Source organism: Pieris brassicae, chromosome 3 (genome assembly GCF_905147105.1).
Source record: "Pieris brassicae chromosome 3, ilPieBrab1.1, whole genome shotgun sequence".
Taxonomy (NCBI): Eukaryota; Metazoa; Arthropoda; class Insecta; order Lepidoptera; family Pieridae; genus Pieris; species Pieris brassicae.
In genome coordinates, this window is record NC_059667.1 from 15,413,132 (window position 1) to 15,435,439 (window position 22,308).

At 34.8% G+C, this 22,308-nt stretch overlaps 1 protein-coding gene across 2 annotated transcripts in view; it reads left to right on the top strand.

Moving 5' to 3' along the window:
* LOC123706652 (serine/arginine repetitive matrix protein 1) overlaps window positions 1-19,674 on the top strand; it is a 128,692-nt gene extending 109,018 nt beyond the window's left edge. Inside the window, exons 1-6 of one of the 2 annotated variants that reach the window (XM_045655931.1) lie at window positions 5,271-5,603; window positions 10,454-10,868; window positions 14,404-16,473; window positions 16,843-16,984; window positions 17,295-17,414; window positions 17,551-19,674. In XM_045655931.1, the coding sequence (XP_045511887.1) occupies window positions 5,535-5,603; window positions 10,454-10,868; window positions 14,404-16,473; window positions 16,843-16,984; window positions 17,295-17,414; window positions 17,551-17,737 (3,003 nt within the window). In that variant the 5' untranslated portion in view covers window positions 5,271-5,534 and the 3' untranslated portion in view covers window positions 17,738-19,674. Of the gene's footprint in view, window positions 1-5,270; window positions 5,604-10,453; window positions 10,869-14,403; window positions 16,474-16,842; window positions 16,985-17,294; window positions 17,415-17,550 lie in introns of those variants that run through there. The other variant, XM_045655930.1, reaches the window with a different exon arrangement.
* The last annotated feature ends 2,634 nt before the right edge of the window (window positions 19,675-22,308 follow it).

Below are 22,308 nucleotides of genomic sequence, written 5' to 3' on the forward strand. Positions count from 1 at the left end.
TTTATAAGGCTATACAATAGCATAAGTCATTCAATTAATAATGATAATGATTGATTGTAAATGAGTCACGTCTGAGTCAGATTCATCCCCATGGACGGGGTTTCGTCATTTTGTAAACAATAGGGGTGTGTCACGCTTTGATTATGATTTCAAATTGCATATAATTGCAACTGGTTCATCCTTAATTGAAATGTTCATGTTGCTTACAGAGTATAGATGTATAGTAACGGAATTGATCAAAGGCGAAGGAATATTACGAGCCGTTAGAAACCTGGTTGGGGCCGAAATATAGACGGTCTTGTCTTCCATGAGTAAATATAAATTGGTTCCTGCTCTCGTGGTACTCGGAATGTTTTATTTTATTTGTTTTTATAATACAGGAGGCAAACGGGCAGTAGGCTCACCGGATGATAAGTGATACCGCCGGCCATGGACACTCTCAATGCCAGAGGGCTCGCTAGTGCGTTGCCGGCCTTTTAAGAAGCGTACCAACGCCTTAAAAGACGCCCAGTTGTGGAACGACGGACGTCGTGATACGTGTGGAATTTCGTATTCTTCCTCGACGTCCGATAATGAAACTCGGTACTATTACATTAGGTATTAGTCCGAACCACTCTTCTAAACACTCCACATAGTAAATGCGATAGAAAATGCAGTGAGATCCCATATCTCCACATAACGCCAAGGGATCAAGCTGCTCCAAAAGTCGTCGTGGTCGTGGACGATGCGAATCTCTCCTTGTTGAATACTATATATATTTATATAAAATTAAACTAATTGCAAAATATGTTGCTTAGCGCAAAATTCGAAGAAGGCTGGACCAATTAGAGTATTTTTATTTAAATAAATCCTTGAAGGACTATTTGAAATATTGTACGGAAAAGCTTTAAAACCAAAGGTATCATGGTCCATATGTTAATATGTAGCTAAATAAAAGGTAGGCTATTTAAAAAATCATATTAAGGCGAAACTATGTTCGCGGGGGTTAGTTATAAATACTTAGTAGTTAGTTATATACATATGTATATAACTGCGATGACTGCCCTCTTTGGTAGTTTGCCCTTCTACTATTAAAAACAAAATAATAATATAATAGTTATAACATATTTAACATACTAAAATTGCAGTTGGTCAGTAGAGGTTATAAGGTGTAGATCATCTGTGCTTCAAGGAAACCCCTTCAAAGTCATGTTATTGTAATGCGCAATGCGTCACATATACACGTAATGGCATTTTTTTGACGTCAATGCTTAAACAAATAGCTTACTGCTTAGGTTAATTCAATTACTTTGAATTTATTTTTATTGTTTATGTAAATATAAATTGGATATCGCATAATCTTTTGCGTAACTATAACTGCGCGTCAGTAAAATATTATCAACTAGTTTTGCACGGGCAACCGTGACCCGTGAACCTTAAATTTAATTTAATTTTCGTTGTTAATCTTTTGTTATAATCATTCTAGATATATCTAGAATAAGCGTACACCGCAATCACACAATACACAACAACTATTGTGACGAATCTATAAAACAAATAGCGTTATAAAAATAAAAATAGTGACGCATGAAGCGGCAATAAAATTACAATTAAGGTCCCCTCTAATAAGTAACGATAAAAACGTGTACATCTAGAACACCTGTACCAAAAATGAGTCATTATCCGCATGAACGACTCCAGCCCATATGTGACTTGTGACATGCGTCACATTTGGTGTTTTGGGGAAAACGCCACTAACTGCGGTTAAAATATTATATTATTTACAAGAATATTATATTAAATTTGAAAATTACAGAGTCTGGTGCGTTTTAAACGAGTGGCCGTGCCTACGTCTAGGAAGTTCCTGTTACCTCTAACATGTAAAGTACGCCAATATTATATATAATAAAATATTAGGTAAATAAACGCGTTTTAATTCGATAAAGTGTTTTTAATGTAATCAAATGTGTGTGACATAACACTACCTTGTTATCTTTGTTTATATTTTAAATTTTATGGTCGAAATCTCGTATTCTTTTTACATCGATTTTTTATAGTCTATTCTGCCCTAATATATTTTATATGAAAATTTACTTTGAAACTACTTATCTCTGTACTTAATTTATAGGTTAAACCTGGAGATACTGTGTTAAATTTCCATCAAAGTCAAAGTGAGGAAAGAAATAAATATTAGTAGAAAATGTTTGCCCTTTGTCGCATTAGATAGTTGCTTTATTTTCTAAGCTGAGATTTTAGTAATGATTAAAATAAAAATAATAAGTATCGTTTAAGAAGGCTCTTATCTGAAGAGGCTTGAGACGTGACCTATCTCATGTCACGAAGAAGCTGAACGAGGCCTTGAACGTTTATTCGTCTTGTAATTTTTTTACACGAGTACGATATACTTTTTACTGTCCAAAATTTAGTTGACCTAATGGTTTAAGCGTGTAACTCAGCATTTTAATTCCGGCTGACCACCAATCTGTATTTTTTGTCTCACTAGCGCATACGACAAAACAATGGCACGGTTAACTCCAAAATCGACTACAAGTGTCAGGCACAGGAAGAAGATTACCTGTCTTTATTTTAGTTAGTCAGGCATTAGTCAAAGTTCTGTTCCATCATCTGACGGTAAAAAAAACCGTAGCGATTTAAAAGAGTGTTGAAGACATTATTGTAAAATTATTCAAAAAAATTAAAGATAACTTTATCTACCACAATCCAACATGACTGTGGTCCAATTTAAAAAAATTGTTACTCCGTCTATCAAGCTATTTAATTACGTACCCAGAAGTTAGCGATCAAAGGGAAGGTGATCAGATGTTTAATGTTGGAGAGTTTTAAGAATATGGTCTTAAAAATCTTATGAGTTTTGATAACAACTATAAATATCTTAACTGTTCTTATTATTAATAATATGACTTTTCCATGCTTATTTTAATGTCTTATTGTTCGGTTTTCTTTAATAATCACTGTGAATGTAACAGTTTCATTATAAATAAACAACTCATTTATTTGTTCTTCTCGTCTATTCTACGCCCTTGTTTTGAGAACTGGCAGTAAATGTGTATTTGGAAGCATTATTTTAGTTACCTATATGATAAATTATATTTTGTAACTGGATTATAATTATTTTAAATACTTTCATTCATTTTAATTAAAACTCCTTAAACAGCCTGCGTCAATACGTTGAATATTTCGTCTAACGTCATCGATACATATGAGTGCATTCACCCTCAAACTTAGATCATGGTTTTTAAGTCCGCCCACCACTCATCTCACGAAATCAGGCTTTGTTTTTAGGCGAAAATATATTTATTTCGTTTTGGTTATTTACGTATTTGAATTTAATTTAAGCAATTTATATTATCTATGTTTTAATATAAACTAATTTTAATTGAACTTGAGAATTATTTTATTAAGTAAATATTATTATTAAGGTACCAAAAATATTTATTAACTGACATACCAAAATTATATATGTTTTGGTTCTTATAATTAAATTAAGTGAAATAATATTGTTACGAGCTAAGGGATCGGATAGAAAATGCCGTAGATTTATTCAAGGGTTTATTTCTTGGTAAATCAATGAGGAATTTATGGGCACAAATTAACCGCAGAGATGTACTAATTAGACACACAAAACAATCACTAATTACTTCACTTATGCACACTTTACACTGTAATTTATCACTTGTATTCACTTTGTTCGCACTTTATCGCTTCGGTGTTTTGCTCTTGTTATCGCATTCCAAACTAAAGGCGACTAGTCGCGTTTCGGCTCGCTTATATATCCCTGGGAATAATTCTAAACAATATTCGAGAACTTTCTAGGCGGGCTTGCTACTGAGTAGCGATTGCACAATTCTAGAACGTCCGCACTCTTTGTCTCTTTCGCACGTTGCTCCGTCCTTGTCGTACGGCGTTCTAGAGTGCTCAGTCTAGTTTCGAGAAAGTTCTGATCTTCTCTCTCTCTCTCTCTCGTATCATTTCGTCCTTGTCTCACACCTAGAAAGTTCGGTCTAGAATATTCCTTCATCAAAGGCCTAGGTATAGGCCTGAAAACGCCTGAAAACGGGTCTCCTGAAAACTGCACCAATCGACTACACATGTTCTGAAACTGACTGAAAAAAGGTTTCAGCTTCCTGAAAACTAGGGTAACGTTATGGAAATTACAATTTTCTAATATGTGATTGACCCTCTCCTGAAACAGTCAGAAATCATATTACAGCCTGCTGAAAAGTTCTCTAAGTAGTGGAAAAATCTAGAAACATTGCAGTCGACCCGTCTTCGTAACAATATTATCTCACTCCTATATCTTCAAACGCCACGAGAGTAAAAGGATAAAGGTTACGATCTCTATTTGAAGTTAATTTGATTATAATGAACCGAATTGTTAATAAAAAAGCTATCAAAATTTCCATAATCTTTTTTTGTCAAAAAAGTGTTATTTTTCCTAAAATGAAAATGTACCTTCGCATTTTTTTATAGTAATCATTAAATTAAATCTTATTTATTATTATGTCAGGTAATTTTTTTACCGTGACATTCATTGGGTATGACCTATTATGGTCTCAATTTTTCAACTTTAATATGTAAAGTTTCCATACAATTCGAAAGGAATATAACATATAGGTAATAATTTAATAAACCAGTAAACAAAACAAACACATCTAGTAAATTACACACTACATGCTCAGAGCATTATCTATAATACAAAATTGATTATTTAATTAATTATCGAAAATAAAATGCCATTTAATCTAACAATTTGTTTATAAAATAGCGCTTGATAATAAAACATTATTATTACACGAATGTACTTGAATAAATAAGTAATTATTTTAATTATAAAAAATTGGGACCGAATTCGGTACGATTAGTCACTCAGCACTGAAAGAACCAATTTAGATAAGTTATTTAAAGTATGTATCGCGAAAACGACCTCAAAACGGCATTCGACCTAGTCGTTTGTAATCTAACATAACAAGTCGGGTTTTAAACGCGAAAGTTTACGTTTCGTTTCCCTGGCTACTTTCATTGCAAATGAAAGTAACTTTTAATACAATCTCGTATAGTTCAATACAGCGTAGCTATATAGGGGACACGTGCGGAATCGAGGTATTAATGGAGTCGACATCGTACAACAAAGCGCTACATAGCTTACAAAATATGCATTGTTTAATGTTTGCTTTGTAGCGTGGCGCTGTTAAAGCGCTTGTATGCTTAGTGGTATGCTACCGCACGATGACTCAAGCTTGGTAAACAGTATGCGGGGCCGATGAGTCACCGTTTTACACATTCGCGTATAGTGTTTGAGAAGTGTTGTCAGTCTACACTCCACGGTTGGACTCTTCAAGTAGTCAACCAAATAGTTTCAGGCGTTTATATCGCAGATTTACTGCTAAACGCGTATATTTAAAAACTTGATAAATACAATAAGCTAAGGAAGTTTTGTGAAAGTGTGAGTTCTAGATAATAGTTATAAGTGTGTGCGTATTTAGTGAAACGGTCGATACGTTGGAAACAGAACTGGATTCCGTGAAGACATTAAAATGCCTTCTAATAAGAAGCTAATGTCAAAGATGAAGCAATTAGCACATTGTATTTTAGTTGTGCATATGGTGAGTTCAGTGATTATAATACAACAATTATTTAACCTATAAATTTAGGATATATGTACTTCATAGTAAGTACTCTAACATAAGACTTCAATTATAATTAGACGATATCATTTATCTTTACATTGTCATGTAGGTACTACAACAAACAATGACATGAGTAAAAAACCTAAGAGTAAGGAATTGTAAGCAAACTTAGAATGGAATTTTGATTGTAACATAAACCTCAATGTTAATCGGTATGAGAATATTAATAGAGGCCAGCATTCTAAATTGTTGATATTAAAAATTTATTATTGCATATAATTGAAATTAATGTATTGTACACATGACATTATGTAACAAACTATACACGTCAAGTATTGACATTGTCTCATATTATCAGTAGAAATCATATTACAGAATTTTCCACAAAACCATTTCATAGGCTAAGCTAGTTCGATCAATACTAACATTTGTAAATGTACCTAGGCAGGTTTTGTAGAATATGTTTTATTTGTTGTATCGTACAAAGCAGTGGGCGAGAGCTAGTTCTCGTTCGTTTTGTTTGTCTTCCAAATCGTCGTCCTTCAAAACCGGTCTGAAATTAAACGCCGGACAAGTTATAAGTCCGTGTTACTGACCACGGAGTTGCTACCTCATTCGTCGCCACATAGAAGAACGAAATTTGCAAAGTCTTTTATACATGATTGTGAAAGATAACATCACAAACAACGCTAAATAATGCGACAATCTTTAAGTGAAATCGTTACTACATACTTTAATAAATATAACATTGTTTACGAAGCGCTAGTGGATATTGATTAGGACTCTAACAAACCCCTGGGTTGACTTAACTCTGTTACGAGTTGAAAGAGCAAAGTTTGTTTTAGCGGACGCGTATCTTATAGATGTGTTTTCAAAAAAAGTTTCTAACATTCGACCTTAACAATAAACGTTTTTTTCTAACAGGAAAACAGATGTTTCATTCCGAAACAATTTGCTCACTCAGCTGCTTACGAATAAGGATAGTCCTTTCGTCATTCATAATGATTTATCTCACCATCCGGTCTTTCCTTATGTCATGAACACGCATTGAAATCGCTGAATGGGCTTTTCAAAGTTTCTTTAAATAAAGGACAATGGGTATGAGAAGCATCTAATCTCCAAGTGACGCGTCCTTAGCCCTCAGATTGGTTGAGGTTAAAGTTATATAGATATAAACATAATTTTCATCAAGGACTTTGCTAAGGAGCGTTGAAAATTTCCTTAATTGTTTCCTCCATTTGTAAGGGTCTACTTAAGACCCCAGGCCTGGACGATTCGGACTGGCAACTTAGTAATTAAGCTTATTTCCTCCGCTTGTTTTGTCGTTTACAACAATTGTGTGTCTAATTTAGTGAAGTTAGATGAGTTTAGGTTCGCAGAAACGTGATATTAGATATGACTAGAAGACTCATTAAAATATTTACATGCCTGTTATTCGACTAGTCAGATAATCAGAGTATGAAATTTTAGAAGAGCACGTCCGTGGGTTTTGTGAAAGTGAAAAGAATAAAACGATGTACAGAGCATTTAATTCAGTTAGACCTGTTTGCGGCTTCTGGTTTGCAGAACGTGACCAGACAAGGTTTGGCGACGTAGGATTGACCGCAACGATTGTATTCTGATTCCAATATCATTTTCCATTTCTTTACTTTTTTAAGAGTCGGTTTCAAATATTGCTGTTTTCTTTGCCAACAAATCTGTTATCGTATTAATTTTCTTAAATTTATCAAAAAAAATTACTAAAAAACTCTTGTAGTCGCTTCACATATACAAGATGTAACATTATGTTATGCATTCCGAATTATTTTTGTAACCCTCAAGGTTGTAAATTTCATTTTAAATTCATAAGATGTGATAAATTTGTAGAAACTGAATATTTGACGGACGTATTGCGAGGCATTTATTTATGTTATACGACACTGCAGTGAACTATTTTAGTTCGGCGAGCCAGGAGGCGTGTCTCCGGTATTTATACATCGCTGGGCTGAGTCATGTGGCCGTCTGAAAGTTGTCCCACATCCTTAATACTGGATTACTCATAGCGAACCCGGAATAAAAGCTTTCTATATATAATTTAAATTTATATCTTGTTATTTTCCATGTCATGTATAGGGTAAGGTTATGGTGTTCAGATTTTGTGTTTGTTTTCTTTTGTTCTTAATAATGATATTATGAATAATGACTTTCTATGAACGGGATTTAGTAACAATCAAATATGTAGTTCATAAGCACTCTTGGTTAACCGCTATTTAATATAACTATAAATCGACTTACTACGCAGCTTGTAATTAACTGCGTTCGAGTAGTAACGGTATAAAACTGTTTCTTTGATTATTTTTCTTTAATAGGTCTTCAGATCACCTTCTGTGTTTACGTTGATTTGGTCTAAGACCCACGACAAGACAGATGCCACGATGTAATATAGTTTAATGTTTACTATCATCAATTGAGGCGCCAGGTGTCTGTGCGATTGCGTATGTCACAAGTGTTTATTCGCGGTGAATCACTCTTAATCTTTTGCGTTTGATTTTTTGGTTCAACATATATATTTTGTTTTGAATGGCAATATTGTCACTGTATAAAAACATAGATAAATTCTATATATGTACCTAAAACAATATTTAGACATTTTCCTTGGCGACAATTTTGTATGTTTGATGGTACTTTTTAGTAAACTATAATCACAATGACGTGAACCGTTTCAAGTGGCAGGCAGATCATTCTTTATCAATATTATCCTTGATAAGATACACTGTACATATGACTCAACATTTTAATCGGCTTTAGTATTGTTAGGTAAACTAGGGTGTTTCTGTGTTAATACTTCGATTTGTTTTCTATTTCTATTTCATATCTGCTATACTACATTTTTCTGTATTCCGTTTTGTTAGTCGTTTTTTATATCCGTTGCTGTTATTTTTTTTAGCTACATACAAACAAACGACTATAGAGACTGTTCATGTGTTTCACGGTTTTTAGTTTTCCGTGCCATTTTTATATTTTTTCTCTTCATAGAAACTTTCCTAAGAGTTTAAAGGATACATCACAAAAATACTCGAATTAGTCTTCAAGTGTAGCGCTTAGGAACATATTTTGCGAAAATATTTTTGACATAAAGATAGCAATTAATATATGAATGTTGTGGCTTACAATAGCAAATTAAACAAAGTTTGGCACTTATCGGAAATTATAGCTGTCTTCATGTATAACACAATGGACTACATCATTTAAGCGTACCTAGTTTCACCGGAAAACGAGCAGTAGTGTACTATTAACCCTTTACAATTTCACGAATTGTGTTTGAGCAGTATTCAATCAGATGCTTTCAGAGAACCCTTCCGATTCAGGGCTAACATTGATTTGAATTGGTAAATACAACGATAGGGATATATTGATGATCAAATTGGCTATTTTCCCGCAGCTGGCTCAATCTAACGCAACACATTCCAACTGTAAATTTCGCATATTTTTAGATAATTATCTTAAATCAAAGTCTTGTTAGGTTGTAAAGTGCGTACTTCTAATACGTTGTATTGCGTTTTATATTTGACTTCTAACTCATTGTGTCAAGTATAATTAATTCGAACTATTCTACTAATCCACTGTATGAAACAGTTTTTCCCAATTCTGAAGTTTTAATGAGCTATTGTAATACAATAGAAGCAGTCAGTACACTAACTAAGCGTCAAAACAAAATATGCAAATAAAATCTCTAGACAACGCAAATCACGAGGGTGGCGAGGTCTCTTAATTATGTAAATATACATGTAGGTACTTAGGTACAGTGTTACAATGCATCAAAGTCTCTCGATGAAGTTTGAATAAAGAAATGCCTCCCGGCAATGGAACCGGTTGCCAATCCTTTTTCCTTTTTGAAGACTCCCCATGTTTAATGACGTTAAAATAATTATGGTTAAAGGTTCCTTGAATGTATTTGTTAGGTGTCGATATTTTTTGCAAGCATTGCATAATGCAGTACATTCAACCCATGTTTACGTAAACGTTTCGAGGTCGGGTGCTTAGCAAGATATACTTGGTGCTTTAAGTTACTTACTGTTTGTTAAATATACATTTTAAATGTTAAGTTTTGTACTTACGTTTTTACACGTTGTTGACTTAATTTATAAATGGAATGAGAACTATTTACGAACTCTTGTGTAAACAATGTGTCGGTATACCAGAAAATAACAAAATAATCTTAATTGTGAGCTAAAATTAGTTTACGAATCCCGTGGGAATCTCTAAATTTGAGAGACATCTTCGGTCTGTTCAAACGTTATCACCTAATCGAGGACAATATCTCATAATATTCTTTATGCTCATTCTCATAAACAGGAATGGTCCCTAATAATGATCGTACGAGGGGAGAGGACATCTAACCGACCGTTACGGTCTACGGATATGTGACCGCTGCATTTTATTACCACTTTACTCTGCCACATAATCGACCTTCGTGATGAAGGGCTTCTTTCCTTATTTGAATATTTAGCTTTGAAATATTCACGCTTTCAGAGAGCCCTGACAAAATTTTAGAGAGTTCCTGGATGTTAGTTGCGTAAAACTCGCAACACACAACAAACAAAATTACAGTTGTTTAAAAAAATAGTGACAAATTAACACGGTATTATAAGTAATTACCAAGTTTTATACAGCTTATTTAGGATATATTTGTGTTGATGAATGAATGTGAATGTAATATACACACATAAAAACCTTCACGATAAACACACAATTATATTTTGTACACACGAGAACGTGAGAGTTTTCGTTTATTTTATTTTGTTCTATTGTAATTACATTATGTAATTATGCTTTAATTGTTACAGGTCGAGTTTTTAGAAGCATACTGCACACCTCGGGACACGGCCCGTAGATCACCACAACACAAGCGCCGCTCAAGAGTGCCGCGCCGTTCCCCTGATACCAAATGGCGATACGATTCCAGACGTCAAAACTACGACTTGGATAGGCGTTCCTACGAGTACGAATCCAGGAAATACTTTGGAAGAGAATACGATAAGGATTCGGGACGCCGAGCTTTCGACGCTGAGTCGGCGAGGCGACGCGCTGACTACGAATCAGCTAGACGCACAGATTTTGATTTATCCGCACCGGAGTCCAGGCGAAGCCCCGAGAGCGCTCCAGAAGGGTCTGCTGAGTCACCGCCCGAACCAGCACCATCTGCGCCTTTACGACAGGAAAGGCCCTTAAGACATCGCTCACAGCCGTATTACGAGTCTGGTGAGTTTATTTGTATATCACTTATAAATACCCAGGGATCTTCGACATATTACTTTGAAATATGGATGACGTACATGCCTGATCACGTGATTGATATATAAGTTAGTTCAGTGGGACACCTGGTGCAATGTTACTTCGTCTTTCGCCCCCGTAAACGCTAAATGGAAAATATATAGATGTATCTTTGTATACAGTCTTAATTTAGTGTTTCATGCTTCATTCATGAGACACTAAATAATGGCAATGATAAAACTTTTGTTTGTAAATCTGTTTATGTTGAACATTTTGTTAGGGTTATTAGCTGTTAATATAAATATAAAAATAATGCATGTTTATAATAACTCTTTAATAGCTTGTACATTTTGTAATAATATCGTTAGGCATTTTATTTTGAGTGTAACGTCATCTCATGTCTAAGGAAATGGGAGCAAACCGTCTATTCTTTTATTCACAATCGCGGCGGACTTGTTTCAACCATTGTTCTCAGCTCCAGACTAGACCCAAAGAAAAAACTTAAATGTTTCTCATTTTTATCAAGACAACATCAAGAGCTATGAATTATTTTATAAGTAGGCTGGAGCTCGCTAAGCTTAAACGGGATCTTTCTAATTATTACGAGATTTAAAAGGAAATTATTTGAATATTGAATAAAAGATAACAAATATGAACAGATCGTATTGGTAAAGATTTTTTATTATTCTCTTAATTGAACATATTTTGTTAAATTTAGTATATAGATACGACGTTAAAATCCGTATTTCGTTTTGTTTTGTATCTGATCGCGTGTTCCTAATAACGATTGAAGGGAACAGTTACATTGGTAAATATTTTAATGAGTTGAATATATCACACATTATATATTATCAGTTATTTAGTCTAAATCTATATTCTCGCAGCTCCGCCCACGCAGATTTCGTGTAATGTGGCTTTGCGGCGTTTATCAATAGTCGCAATGTTTTATAGTCAATTTATCATCAGTCAATCATCAATCACACTATTATGAATGATAGATAAGTGCAAGTGCGGTATCTTGCACACATACATGAACATAGTGTCAAAACATTACAGAACACTAAGACTGTTAATGAACATTAGCTTAGTTTAATTCATTAGTATTGTAGAAAATTAAGTCAACATAATATTACTTACTAGCCATAATTATTGTATAGGCTAGATTGTAATTCATGTAAAGTCGCAGTCTTTTTTGTGAACTTTATTGCAATAAAAAAATACACTATTGGTGAAAAACGTACAAAAACGTATTAGTATTATCCGGGGACTTCATTTGAAAATAAATCTGTACCAATAATTTGTATTGGTTTGAGAGATAATTGAGCAGTGTTGGCCTAGTGGCTTCAGCGTGCGTCTGTCATTCCTGAGGTCGTAGGTTCGATCCCCGGCTGTGCACCAATGGATTTTCTTTCTATGTGCGCATTTAACATTAGCTCGAACGGTGGAGGAAAACAACGTGAGGAAACCGGCTTGCATAGACCCAAAAAGTCGACGGCGTGCGTGATGCACAGAAGGGTGATTACTTACTAGTCTATTAGATTAACAAATGATCATGAAACAGAAATCTGAGGCCCAGACCTAAAAAGTTTGTAGCGCCATTATTTTTTTTTTTGAGAGATAATTTGATGTTCTGTGAATGCCGCAAATAGTCTTCAATGTCCCACAAAGTAGGTAGTCGATTGGAAATTTACAATTAGGCTAGATAAAACCTGCGCTAGTGATGAACAATGGCAACTTTTAATCAGGCGCTGTTCGTCTAGACTGAAAAAATCCTCGGACGTAATAAATGAGAATTTCCATTGTATTCTACAGCGGTAAATTATAACTGCAATTTTGATTATATCCTTAAAATGTTATTCTGGGTTATGGGGATAAAAGTCATATTTATCTAACGAATAACACCAAGTATTAATTACAATCTAACATGTCCTTTATAAACTATGTTTTAAATTATTTATTTTTGTAGTATATTTTTTGTTTGTATAAAGTAAACGATTATAATTTCACTTAAATGTCACTTGAAATTTAGAAAAATCAAATAAACCAAAAATAACGTGATGTTTGAGAAAAGCTTTGCTCATAATTGCTTTTAATTAATAAATATCCTCATGATGTAGTAAGCTTTTAGTATATTCATAATTAGTTTGGTGAATGACAACCATAAATACAGCATATAACTTCGTAATTACTTATATATATATATATAAATATATATATTGGTGTTGAATCCACATGGACCACCAGGAAGTCTTGATTAAAGAAATTAAAAATGGTCACATTAATGTGGTTCCTGAACCAGTTTATTTTCCTTCTAGATTGTGTTATGTCCATTAATCGTTGATCGGATTTCCGGCTTATTGAATTTATGATGTCATGTTACAAGTATTCTCAGTTAAGTTTACATTTCCGCTCAAGCATTTGATTTATCTCGAATGAACCAGCTCCAATTTTGTAATGTACTTGGTTTAATGCGCAAAAATACACAAATTTAATAGCTTAGCAAGATCCCAGTCGACTGGACTTTTTCCAACATCTACAACATTTTTTTTCATATTCCTACCAATGTACATAAAACCTTTACAAGTTATATACCTAAAGCTTTATCGTGAATGTCTATTGGTGAAAGCATTCGTTCAGTCGTGTTTGAGTTTATGGCGAAGATACTTAGGAAGTATGGAAGAGGACTTTGTTTTATAATATGTAGTGATCGTTTATATTTATATAGATGCATAATATAAGTAGTTGGCTTTTGATTTATCTCTAAACAAGCTTAAATTTTAATAATTTCAGTCCGTTAGTGTCATTTAATCTAAACGTAGACGGTGAAATAGTTCGAAAAGACATTAAACATGTAAATCGTGTCAATTAAATAAATTCGTGCTCATAGGCTACATGTCCAGTCACGCGGAAAAGTAATTACGTCACGTAATGACGTCATATTACACACCCCTCTAATAGTCGATTTTGGGTAACCAATCAGAAATTGCGATTATCTTTAGTAGCGCAATCTTTGTCTACCCAAGTAGATTTAGGTAGCGGCTTACAGCTGTACTAATAACAACAAGTTTACGAATATAGAATTAAATTATCAACGGATAAATTCCAGATAAAAACGGTTTTAAAATGCCAAAGTAGGAAAATCTAGCGTATTTCGTAGAATTGTGGATAATAAATACCTACATATATATTCTGTATCGTGGTGATAAAGACGTAGTAATTTTGTATTAAATACACGTTTAAGATTAAGTACACAGTTATTTCGTTTTCAATAATTGATAAACGTATACAATGCACTATGAGTTTTGTCTACTGTCATTTATAATGTTCCACTTGAGACGATTCGTAGACGCAGACAAGTAGGTTTCGACATCATTACTCACATTTTATTCATAAAACGTTCTTAAATTTTGAAGCGCTCCTTTTCGCGGTTTACATATTAATATACATAGCCAAGAGGCATATATTGTATAAAAGCAATTGTTATTTTTGACTTTAGATTATAATCATTATTTATTTGTTTCAGAATCATCTACAGACGATAGATCTTCATCTAGTGAAGAGGAAGAAGAAGACGACGAATTTGGTGAATTCGATCCATTTGCAACTGCACCGTCCTTACATTCGCCCGACAGTGGACGCTCTGATCCACGCTACGCTAACGCCCCTCGCAGAAATCCTAGTCCATACTATTACGGCGATCTGTTTAAAACCTCTGCACCAGCTCCAGCTCCGGCAGCTGCAGCATCTTCAACGTCATCGTCGCGAGGTCCGAGATACAGAAAGTCAGCCAGCCTTGACGCTCCCCACGTTGCTCAAAGACCAAATCTGCCAAAACGCTTCTCAGTGGCTGAAGATGGCTTTCGTGAGCTAGAACGATCGTCATCTTCGTCTGGCGAGAGCGCGTGGATGCCGCCGAGGCGTCGTGGGCGCGACGCGGCCGGCTGCGCGTGCGCCGCGCCCGAACATGTAGATGAGCATCACGCGTCTCGTAGTGTTTTTTATGTGCCGGCTCCTCTGCCCCGCTGGCCTCAAGAGATGACCACTCGAAAGATATACGAGACCGCTTTTGACTGCAAAATTGCACGCTCTGATGACGACTTGGACGATTTTGATCGCGTCAGCAACCATCCGGCCCTATTACAGGCTGAGGAACGTAAACTTATTACCTCGGCACAATCAGCATTTGAAGCTGTTGAACGCAGTGAGCCTGACTACAAGGGTCGTCGCAAGGTGACCATGAAAACGGATAGTGTACGACGTTCCAAGATACCCACGATTCGTCAAAAAAGAGAAAATGAAACAAACACTACCGTATTATCCGAAGACTTAGAAAAATTACACATTATAGACGATGACGATAGGACAGCGTCTACGTCACAATTACCTTTAAGAGGTTACACACCGTCACCACCGTCGACAGCGCCACTGCCGACAAAATTTCAGCAAAAAGATGGCTCTGCGATGAATAGTATTAAGAGTGCTCCTAATTTACCGCAATCCCAGCCGGCTCATCCACGTTTGAAGGACTTAAGATTACCTGTAAAATCACTACGGGCTCGAGACACGCCAACTAGCAGCGACGCTAGCATGACAGACGCCAAGGCATCTGTCTCAACTGACCTAGACCTTGGTCAGAGACTCAGGGACTCATCTCGAGAGTCCCGTGATGGTGACGATGAAAGAGGACAGTCAAAAGACGGTATTTTTTTAGAGATTAAGGGTCGACCCACTTCCGATTCAGACACCCCAGAATTGAATCGGTACTCAGGGCCAAAGGGGGTCGGCCCTATAATGGAGTTTAAAGGCAGGCCCGGTATAGTGCGCCCTCGTCGAAAGTATTCCAGCACTGAGAGTATGGCTACTAGCAGCAGTGGAGGAAGTATGGAATCACTGAGAAGCAGCAATAGCGAAGGTGATCGAAGTAGTAGTAGTTCTGAAGGCAGACATTCTTCTTCTCTCAGTTCACACAGCTCGGATTCTGGAAACGTTCCATTTGCTAAATCACACCACATGCATTTGACGGGGTTTGGGCATCATCCGGCTAAACTGCATATTTTAAGCCCTATATCTGATAAGTCTTCACAAGAGCCAGCGTCGGAAACGTCTGATAACAATAAAAATAATAATTCACAAAAAGTTTCACCCGAGGACGGCGAAATAGGAAATAACACCGTACAAACTACCGTGGAAATTGTGGCTAAGCCTAAACGACGGGCTTTGCAAAATCGGAATTTATTGAATCTCACATTTAGACATTCGACACCTGGGGATACTGAGATTCAAGGCTCCGACAGTGGTATTTCTATTCACTCCCGAGAGGGGGTCGATTCGAGGAACGCTTTCATCAATTTTAAAAATAGCAACACGGAGGAAGTTCGTAAGGATGAAGCTGTGGACCTATCCGATCTTCCATTCGATATGCCAAAACTACGTAGACGGCGGGCCGAGGCCGAAGTTGATCTACGTACCTTGCCATTTGATATGCCAAAACTACGTCGAAAGTTGCGCGGCCAGTCTTTACAACTAAACAGTGATTTCGGTGACGCAATATCGAACGCTTCATCCAGCCAAAGTGTTCAAGACTTAAACCGAGGTAATTTGTTTTCCTTATAGCTTATTTACAAATTGCGTATTTGTCGGTAAAAGGGTCTTTCACATTAGATTAAAGGCTCTCGTAATTTGACGTGACTTACTCAGAATAATAAACCGATTAAGATATATGAGTCCAGATTGAACCACACGAAATGTTCTAGTCGGACGCCCTTATATTTAATTCACTTGAGTGCCTTACGAGGGAACTTTTTCCTTCAAGTTGCAGGCAATTTGTAAACGTTCAGTCAAGTTAGGAGTTTTAGATAGACTCCCGTTTGACACATAAAGGCAAGTGACTTATATTGCCTCCATAATGCAACCTTCTTTAAAGCTTTATGACGTGAGATAAGATGTATCTTTTATATTTTAGATAAACACCGAGAAAAGCTGACATTGAATTTCAATAGCGGCAGCAGTGGCTCGAACGGATCTAAAGGATTACATTTGAATTTGGGACCCATCGCTCCGCCTCGAGATTTGGTTGATGCATCACTTCCACTTGACCGTCAAGGGTAAGTTTATTTATTTTGTTATTTATACTGTTTATTGTGTATTTTTAATCGGCAAACTGAATGTATGTAGAGCCTACAACTGTTATACGCAGTCATATTATAAAATAGTTGTTTTTTTTTATATATTTGAAATTACCGTACAATCAGCCATATCAAAATACCATGCAAATGTGTCAAAATAATTCAAAGGAATTAAATTGTTAATTATAATAAATACCTGACATTATAGAAGATATAAAACATTTCTAAATAATTCCTTTAAGTATTAAAAATGACAATGAATAAGTAATGTGGATGTTTTGTATTTCAGGTGGTATCATGGAACGTTGTCGCGCGTGGAAGCTGAGAGTCTGTTGAGAGACGCAGAAGAGGGCGCTTTCTTGGTTCGGAACAGTGAATCGGCCAAACATGATTATTCCCTTAGTTTAAAGTGAGTAAATATTTTTATATATAAATAATGTTTTTTAAGTCACGGTTTTTATAGCGTTGACCGCATTTTTTGTTTTTTAAAAATAAAAATAAAAAATGTTTATTTTTAGTTGTTTATGAGTATTTTTGATTTCCAGATCGACACGTGGCTTCATGCACATGCGTATATGTCGCGGGAGCGACGGATACACCCTGGGTGGGGCTTCGACCGCCTTCCCCACGGTCCCGGCTCTGATGAGGCATTACGTCACAGCTCAAAGGCTGCCCGTCAGGGGTGCAGAGCACATGGCGCTGTCAACCCCACTACCGGCCGTCATGCTTTGAGGCCTCGAAGCGCGTGGAACTATCCACTGGAACCATCCGTTTTTTCCTGGCCTTGAAAACCCAGGAGGTGTCGATTTCTTTGCGTTCGCTTCGCGTCAAGGCGAGTGTAAATAATAAGGTTTTTTGATACATTAGAACCTGTCTAGATGTAGGTTAGTGCCCAGTTAATACCAAAGACTTAGATTAGCTTAAGGGGCTTTTGTATTGCGCTCATTTTTTTATGCTAGTCCCGACCGCAGCCTGTATTATTTATTAGTGATCGTAATTTATTTAATATCTGTATAACATTGTTTGTTGTAGCTTATCACTAAGATATTTTAACGATACTTATTCATTAAGCGATAATTTAGCGGTTTTTGTATATAACGAAAGGCCTAAGGTTCTGTTAATGTACTAAAGCACAAATTACGGAAACGTGAAATAGACCGTTCGTTGACTCGCCTATTAAAAGTGAGTCATAGCTTAAGCTGTCACGACACTATCGATTTAAGGTACGAGCCGGTACCTTATATTTTGTACTTCATACAGCGTTGGTACTCTGTTACTTCTAACGGCGATATTGACTTTTGCATTCTCGCGATATCCGTGATGGTCTCGAACGGTAAAACTCAAAATTGGATTCGGGATCGGGAGATACAGAGTACCGAGGCAGGACTATTTTGCACCGTAGTTGATCTAGATTTTTCACCCACGAGCTTAGGTTTAAGATGTCTATGTTGAGGAAGTAGCGACGCGTGTACAACGGACTATGTTAATCAAGTAGTTTCGGCACATGCGCGTGCGATCAAATAGAGTGCACATGTTACGTAACAAACACCTTGACTTATTTATATTTTTTGTTACATTAGACGTAAGTAGAAATATTTATGGGCCTTGTTATGAGGTTTTCTTTTGGGTAAAATGGTCCAATACATTAATCGCATTTAAGGTTAAAATTGTTTACTGTGATTTAATTTAATGCTGGATTAAAATATGTTTTGAAAATCTGGGTTTTAAGGATTTCATAAGCAAAGTGATCTCGAATTCTTCCTCAGCGATCCAGTTACCTTAGTTATATTTTTGTACCTGATTTTGACTAACACTTCGTTTGAGACTTAAAAATACATTTTAACATATTTTTTGTTACGTGTATATCGTTAGTAATAGTTGTATATGGGAACGAGCGAATTTTATGTATGTGAGACATTTTAATGTGTACCAAGCCACCGCAGTGCAGCTTCTGCAAGCGAAACTAATTTTAACGTTTGGTGTTTGATAAATTTGAGAATTTATTTGTAACCATTAATTTATTTACATGCAAAGAAATGGACGATCTCAAAGTAACAAATGTTCCGTATTCCAAACATAGAAGATACGCGAACACATATTACAAGTTAATTCTCAAGTTCCTCTACGCCTAAATTAAACCGTTTTAACTTAGTAGCGTGAGGAAATTACAGTAAAAATATTACAAATGAATGATAATAGGGCGGATTCATGTATGTGCAGTTGTATAAAAAATTAATGATTATAGAACTCCTGAACTCCTACTCTTAAAACAAAAGAGGATTGGAGTAATTTTTAACTCCTGCAAATACTGAATCTATAAATCAAGAGAATCGTCGGCTAATAAATTTCGGACCGTTAATTTGTATACATTATATTAATTGTCACTATATAAGGGTGGTTGTTGTAAAATGATTAATACTTATCAAAGTTTCGGTATATTTTTTTATTGTACATTCCTCATGTATTTAATATTTAACGTAGTAAGTATATAATGGAATGAATACTTAGTATGGAAAATCTCTTGGAAGTCTTAAAACGTGTCAAAATTTTTTCATTAAACATTAGGTTTCGGTCAAATGTTAGGTAATGTTATAGCTTATAGTAGTTATAATCAATACAGTTTGAAGGTGTAGTTTGAAATGAATGACGTAATAAAGTCTTAAAAAATATCTTGGTGTTATTTATTTTTCTTTAGCTATCTTTTATACATGCAACCGTGCCCACAATCACAATTTTTGGTCTCCAATTAACAACAACTTGTAACAGATTGCCAATAATTATTCAATTAGCATAATGTTAGTATGAAAAAATTGGTAGTGAAAAGAATAGTTGTTATTGCGTTATTAGCGCCATCTATTTAATTATAAAAGAAGACAATTAGCATTTTCTATCTAGATACCATTTGGATACATATACCTAACACATGGTTTGTGTTTTAGCGCCATCTATTATTAAACATCAACACTACAATCAAATGGTAACTTTGAGTAATTGTGTTCTGCGCCATCTAGGAAATCTAATCGTAACTTTACTGTTTTGCGCCATTTATTTTTTTATTAAAACGCCATCTATACATTTTTCACTAAACTTATGGTACAGTTTCATTATTTTCATCTAGATTTTGTCTTGGCGCCATCTTAATGTACACAACGAAATGAGAAATAGGAACGAAGAGGAAAATATAGGGGGTTTTTAAATATCTTTTACTAATTTATTAGGTTATAGCTGTTCTATTAGGTTAAAATTGTGGAACAGATACAAATTTTTGGATTTGCCTCATGCCCTCATAGATATTATGGAATTTGGCTTCTAGCATTTCACTCTGTACAATAGCCTTCGTCGATGATACATACACATACCTAATTGTTTCTGCTCCATGTTCCTAAATATCTTGGAGAACTAGAACTCCTTAAGAATAGTAAGTATAGTAAGTCAACTGAGAATTAAGGAATATGCAACTCGGGTGAAGTATAAAATTCATGACGGCTGTTAAAACCAATTAATTTAGTGAAACAGACAAAATGTGTATTGTTCTCTTCCTTACTATAATAAAATTGCCCAGCAAATTTAATAATGCCTCACAAAGAAATGTGTCTGCCCTATTAACAGACTCATCAATATTGTGTACAAATGATAAATATTTAATTCAATTGTATATAGATGAAAAAGGACTTATCTGCAGTCAAAGGCTAGTAGAAATTCTTCAAAACCACCAAAAAGGAATAAATAACGTACACGTGTGTAAACACGGTCGTGTAAATACTTTTCATTCAATAGGTTTTTGAAGTCGTAAATATTTAAAAACGCTTTATGGAAATTCATAAGGTTCGTGTCAGTAGGGTGATTTCCGAAAAATGCCTACGGAAATAGCAAGTTAACCTGTGACCTACTTCTTTACATATTGGGTCGATATTTCAAGTCATTCACTTAACGCTAATAGTTTGGCAATTATGTGTGTAAATACTACTAAATATTAAAATGTATAAAAAATATTATGTCCAATAGTAGTACTTTTTAAACGTGTGTTATGCTGTAAAAGAAATTTGCCGCCGTGGCCGTATTAGAATCTTTTTATTTCTATAAATAAACACGACTTAAATAATATATAAAATATACATACAGTCAATCGGGCTTATGTATTGTGTACAATGCAGTACAGGAGTTTCTAGGATACTCCACCTGTCTCTTTTCATCACAGTATAATTTTAACAGAAAAAGTTGAACGAATAATTCAAATGCAACATTATTTATCTGATATGTAGTGACATCATACTCAGTTACACAATAATATTGCACTTGTGTGTATGAGTTATAACCGTTTTCCTTGTTATTTATGTATTAATTTTCTCCAGTCTAGATCCATCCAGTGTACCGCAATAAATCATATATTTTTATTAAGACACGGGTAGGACGTAACTCAACTTTGTCTACATCAGACAGTTCTTACAGATACATCGTTAAAGACACCAACCTAATTCCCATAATGATGTCTAATAATGAATTATTCACAACCGCTCCACTGAACTTATATTCTGACCTTAACATAAAATCAGTGTGGGCCAATCGATTTACCAAAATCGTAAAAAGATTATTTATTTGTTGAAGGTTTATTTAGGGCGAAGTTCTAAAACTTTAACTTGAATTTATCTATCATAATTATAATAAGTTATGTAGAAGAAAATATAAATGACACTTTATGTGTATTTACCAAAACAGATATTATACTAAGACAATTTTACTCTTGATTAATATAAGTCGCAAATGACAAAATCTTAAATTTGTCGTGTTCACATGGCTACTTAAATATTAAATGATCAAATTTCATCGTGATAGTAACTAAGTAGCAAATTATTACATGTTGTAGAGTTTTACATTTTTGCAAACAAAAAATTATTCGTATTTTTTTGTTATGCTAATGAGATAAGAATAATTTTAACACGCTTAATTCAAAATGAAGTTCTTATTCTTTTTTCGGAACAAAACGTTTAAGCCTTTTAATCCACAGATAAAGGAAATGCCCCAAAGACGTTGTCCATGTTAATGATCTCTTTGAAAATATTGTATTACTAGAAGATTCATTCCCAAAGGCAAAATTAATAGATTTTTAAAAATTTTAATAGTATATATACTTCTTATTTAAACACATAATTCTGTTATGTTATGTAATTTTTTAATTGAGGGATTTTTTGGTTTTGCTTAAAGTTTATAATAACTATTATTATCCCGAAGAATGCGGAAGTATCCAAGTTAAACAAATACAATTTATAATATTAGGAAATATTGTTAGGAAATCTACGATGTTT